The sequence below is a fragment of the Frankliniella occidentalis genome, unplaced genomic scaffold, assembly GCF_000697945.3.
Source record: "Frankliniella occidentalis isolate FOCC.00 unplaced genomic scaffold, Focc_3.1 Scaffold94, whole genome shotgun sequence".
In the NCBI taxonomy this organism is placed as follows: domain Eukaryota; kingdom Metazoa; phylum Arthropoda; class Insecta; order Thysanoptera; family Thripidae; genus Frankliniella; species Frankliniella occidentalis.
This window is the reverse complement of record NW_026267223.1, coordinates 162746-167178: the sequence shown is the minus strand read 5'-3', so window position 1 is coordinate 167178 and position 4433 is coordinate 162746. Positions and strand designations below refer to the sequence as shown.

At 42.9% G+C, this 4433-nt stretch overlaps 3 protein-coding genes across 4 annotated transcripts in view; 2 read left to right on the top strand and 1 right to left on the bottom strand.

Annotated features, from left to right (window-relative positions):
- Window positions 1-1460, top strand: part of LOC127749800 (uncharacterized) — a 24726-nt gene extending 23266 nt beyond the window's left edge. The window contains exons 2-7 of the mRNA XM_052269528.1: window positions 36-274; window positions 383-478; window positions 581-635; window positions 718-868; window positions 949-1102; window positions 1189-1460. Coding sequence (XP_052125488.1) covers window positions 36-274; window positions 383-478; window positions 581-635; window positions 718-868; window positions 949-1102; window positions 1189-1344 — 851 coding nt within the window. The 3' untranslated portion in view covers window positions 1345-1460. The remainder of the gene's footprint in view (window positions 1-35; window positions 275-382; window positions 479-580; window positions 636-717; window positions 869-948; window positions 1103-1188) is intronic.
- The window catches only part of LOC113209420 (uncharacterized), a 28603-nt gene extending 26122 nt beyond the window's left edge, over window positions 1-2481 (bottom strand). For both annotated transcript variants that reach the window (XM_052269521.1, XM_052269525.1), the window contains exon 1: window positions 2469-2481. The gene's annotated coding sequence lies outside the window, so the exon portion shown is untranslated. The remainder of the gene's footprint in view (window positions 1-2468) is intronic.
- A 481-nt stretch (window positions 2482-2962) lies between these two features.
- Window positions 2963-4433, top strand: part of LOC113215658 (uncharacterized) — a 98889-nt gene continuing 97418 nt past the window's right edge. The window contains exons 1-2 of the mRNA XM_052269527.1: window positions 2963-3073; window positions 3275-3392. Of these exons, the coding sequence (XP_052125487.1) occupies window positions 3320-3392 (73 nt within the window). The 5' untranslated portion in view covers window positions 2963-3073; window positions 3275-3319. The remainder of the gene's footprint in view (window positions 3074-3274; window positions 3393-4433) is intronic.

Here is a 4433-nt window from a genome sequence, read left to right as displayed (position 1 = left end):
ATAAGCACAGTAATTTATGCATGATACAACATAAGTTTGTTATTCATGTAAATTTACCAACATATTATTATATTTTAAAACCTTTTGTTTTCAGCTTCAATGTGATTTATTGGAACTTCGAGATGCTCACGCAAAACTGCGTACAACCAATGAAAAGCTACGTAGAGAAAAAGAAAGATGGGACCGAGAAAGGGACGACTTGAGACAACTTGCTTCTGCTCGACGGCGAGCAGATAATGATGAAGATAGAAAAATACAGCTTCTCCTTGACCAGGTCAGTTTTAAATTCGCATACTGTATTTCTGTTGTTTTTCCTCCCTCATTGATATACTCAATTTGAGTTGAAATTTACTGCTGTTTTGTCTCTTTTGCTTCAACTCAGGTTGAAGAACTAATGAGACTGTCCCCAGATATGCTTTCCTACAGGCGTGGTTCTTCTCAAGCATTAGGGACTCCCACACCTCCAGTGCGACTAAAGGTACATTCAAGCTGACCAAAATTTTCACATATTTTGTAATTGGAGGATAACATCCATCTGTCACTTGATAACTGTGGTTTTAAATAAAAATGTTCTCTTTAGGGTCCTAAATCACGGGAATCTTCTCCTCTAACTGAAAGAAAGGACTACAGCAGAGGTGAGTATACAGAGAATATCTTAATTAAAATACATCCTTTTGTAGAACAAACGCTCAGTTTTTTTGTCTTAACAATTTCCAGAGCAATCTCAGTCACGAGATGATTCCAAGGGAAATATGCAGTCAACTCTCCAGCGCCTGATTGAGGTTACTGATGAGCTAAGAAGATATCAACGTGCAGATAGCCAAGATAGAGATAGGGAGAGAGCAAGACGAGTTCTGGGTATACGAAGGTATGTTCTAGTTTAACATCTAGCTTAGAAACTCTCTTACTCTACAATGTACAACAACTTAAAGCTTATTTGCTACGCAGGGCTGCATCTACTGAATCAGATACAGCAGCTGAAGTCCCAGCTGAAACTCGGAGCAAACCAAGTGTGGGAAGAGGAGGAGCTGGGCTTCAGAGGAAGGGTAGTTTATTGCGTAAGACACTCTCCCTAGAGCAAACCAGCAACGCTAATGAACAGGTGTGACTTTACTGATGTTAGATGGAAATTATTAATCTGAAATTACAATGCACATATTTTATAACAACAATTCTTTTCATAAATAGAATTTCTGGAAAGGAGATGATGAGGATGGAAGTGTCAATAGTTTACAAAGCTTAGATGATGACCCAAGATTAGCAATTAATAGAAGAGACAACAGCATGGACAGGTACTTATGTAGACTAAATATAATTTCAATATTGTTTGCTATCCTTGCCTAATACTTCTATGTATTTTATATAATCTATTTTTTTATCTTGTTATTAATTGTGTGCAAACCATCTGCCATGTCACCACCATCCAAAAATCTGTAAACTGCCCCTTAACATGAGCATTGCTCCTGGGGCCCATCAAATGTGAAATAAATAAAAAGTAAATAAATAAAAATAAAAATAAACACTTCCAGAGCTTATGATTGATCACCCCGAATGACCCCAGCCGTTGGTACCCGAGGACTCCACATCCGGACTGGAACAGTAAACGAGTCAAGGTCTCCCCGAGGGTGTCTGAGCGAGACTAGAATGTGTCCCTGTCTGTTTTCGTGGCCCGTTCGGGCGCCGCTGGCTGCTCAAGTGACCTTGTTAACGGAACGTGTTCCGATCTGCGGTCACTTTTGTGTTCGACTTTGGACTTTCACTGCCGCCGTCTGTCGACGCGTCCGTCAGGTCTGGTCAGGACGACCCCATAAAGTGCATCAGACTAAACCGGAGGCATTTAAGAGTAAATACATCGCTCGAAAACTCAATCAGTAACTCAACACTTTAACATTTCTAAAATATTCCAGAGATATTTTGAATCTAATATGCTAAATTGTCTCTGTACAATTATTTCCTTATGACCCTGCACTGAAAAACTAATATACCTGATTGAAAGTAATTTCGATACACTCGAAATCAAAGTTTACGAATGTCGATCCCCTACAGGTAAATTGTAAAGATTCGCACACCTGCATGCCTGCGAAAAATGTTCACGCACCTCCAGGTGTGTAACAATATTTTCACGCACGCGTATGAGTGAAAAGTGATTCATACAATTGTATCCTTTTATTCACCCCCAAATGTATAAATCTTCACACTCACCGTGCAGATGTGCGACATTCTTATACATGGATTTCCAGTGTATCGTCTTCATCCTGTAACTTGTTGAAAACTTTCTCAATTGGATACATATCGGTTACAAAACTGACGTTAGTATGTCAAAAATCGACTGTATTGGATTTTTTATTGAATTAAAAGAATTGTTTTCTAGGTGATGGGTTTAGTTTAATGCCGAAGTGTTATTAAAATGAACTAAAAACGAAAAATACAAATATAGGACTATGGCAAAATCAACGCTGTATCATGACTGCTGCTTGCTGCTTTCTTTACATTGGTTACTGTGGCGCAGGCTACCTCATTTTCACCGTCTTGTTAAAAGGTGTCGTCAAATCAGCTTACCAACATAATGGTACAGTGTTGGAAAATCGTATGATTGTTAGAAGTGCAATAGAGTGTTATTCTGCTACTCGCGATACATAGATAGACTAACATTAAAACGATTTATGTCGATTTTAGAAACACGGGCGGATCAAAACTTTAGATGAGAATGGTGATAGGAGGAGCGTGAGAGAGAACGTAGAGGAGATAGCGAATGGAAACAGCGGAGACACGGAGAGGAAAGAGAGAGAGAAGGGGACGAGGTGGGGTACGCGATGCAGCTGCGAAAGGGAGAGTGATGGAGGAGAAAGGAGAACGGGAGGCAAAGCGCGCGAATGTGTGCGAGCGAGAGAGGAGAGAGGGAGAGTGGAGGGGGCAGAGGTGGCGGGCGGGGGGCGGCGCGCAGGGGGAGGCCGCGGTCCGCAGAGCGGTTCTCGCTCAGTCCGGCGCGAGACCGCGAGTGGGGCGGTAGTTTCTAGCGGTGCGGGAGGTGTGTGTTCCATCGAGTGCTGCCCGATACACTGGATTACTGCTGGTGTGTGTGTGTGTGTGTGTGTGTGTGTGTTTGTCCGCGCGCGTGTGTGTGTGTCTGATCCCGTGTGATCCGTGCTTGTGTTTCCCCAATCGCGTTAACCGTCCCACAGATTCACGTGTGAATCACATTGGCGCCCTTAGGTGCAGTGTGCAAGTGTAACATAAAGTGATTGTGTCATTTTTTTTTTCGTTTTTGTTACAGTTTTGACTTTATTTAAGTTTTTATTTAATTTATTCGTCGAAACAAATGTTAAAAATGGGAATGCATCATCGTCGTCTGTGGAGCGCCGTCGCCGCGCTCGTGCTGCTGGCTTTTAATGGTGAGTTCGCACTTGCTTTTCTTTTCTTTTTTGCCGCGTAGACTACGTTCGGGCGTTTTGACAGGTGATGCGCGTCCGAGTGGTCCGACAGGTCGCGGCGACAGTCCACTCCGAATGGAAAGTGTAGAGCGCGACTACCCTGCTAATTAAATAACGCACACAAACCATAATGACCATAATAACGCCCTTGATCACGATAATAGACCGACCAACCGACGCGCGGCGCCGCCCTGTCCAGCCAATCAGCAGAGGTGTGCGTCTTCTCGAATTTCTCTTTGCCGATTCAAGTTTCGTTTCTCTCCATCTCTCTCTGGACGTGCGACGAGGACGGTTCTCGTGGGCGTGGCCGGCCCAGCAGTGTCCCGCCAGAGGGATCCGGGAGCAGCGGCGGGATATAATTTTAGTCAGGGGGTTTTATATTCGCAGCACAATACAGTCGGACTGTCCGAGTGTCAAAGAAAGTGGACGAACAGGAGGCGCGCTGTCTGGCTGGCCTCCTGTCTGTGCGTCTCAACAGCTGGCTGACCGTCAAACAGCGAATAAAAATGCACGTTTTCTTCTCTCCGAGAGATAGGGGAAACGTTTTCAGCATAAAATGTTTATGGCAGTGTATTTTATAATGATAACAATTTATTCCAATTTGTCTTGTTCCTTGTTAGCTGTTTTCTGTGGTTACACTACACTGGTAAAATAAAGGTGTTAAATCCCACCTTTAAAAGTGTTAAAAGAGAAGTGCCTTTACAAAGGCATTACAACTGCCAACGGCACAAATTTTTTCCACCCCATTAAGGATTCAAACTCAACATTTCTTTAGCACTCATGTAAAGGTTTACCACCATAGTTTTTCGAATGTAGTTTGTCACTTGATCTTCACTAGCAGAATAGTTTGAAAGAAAGGAAGCATACCGTGTATTACAATATTTGAGAAGTCTGTAAGCTTAAACCTTACAAATCGTTGTCTGGAAGGCCTGTCAGTATCCTACCATCTTATGTCAAATGAATTGCCACCCTGCTTTGATATGCACGCCGCAAGCGAGCATA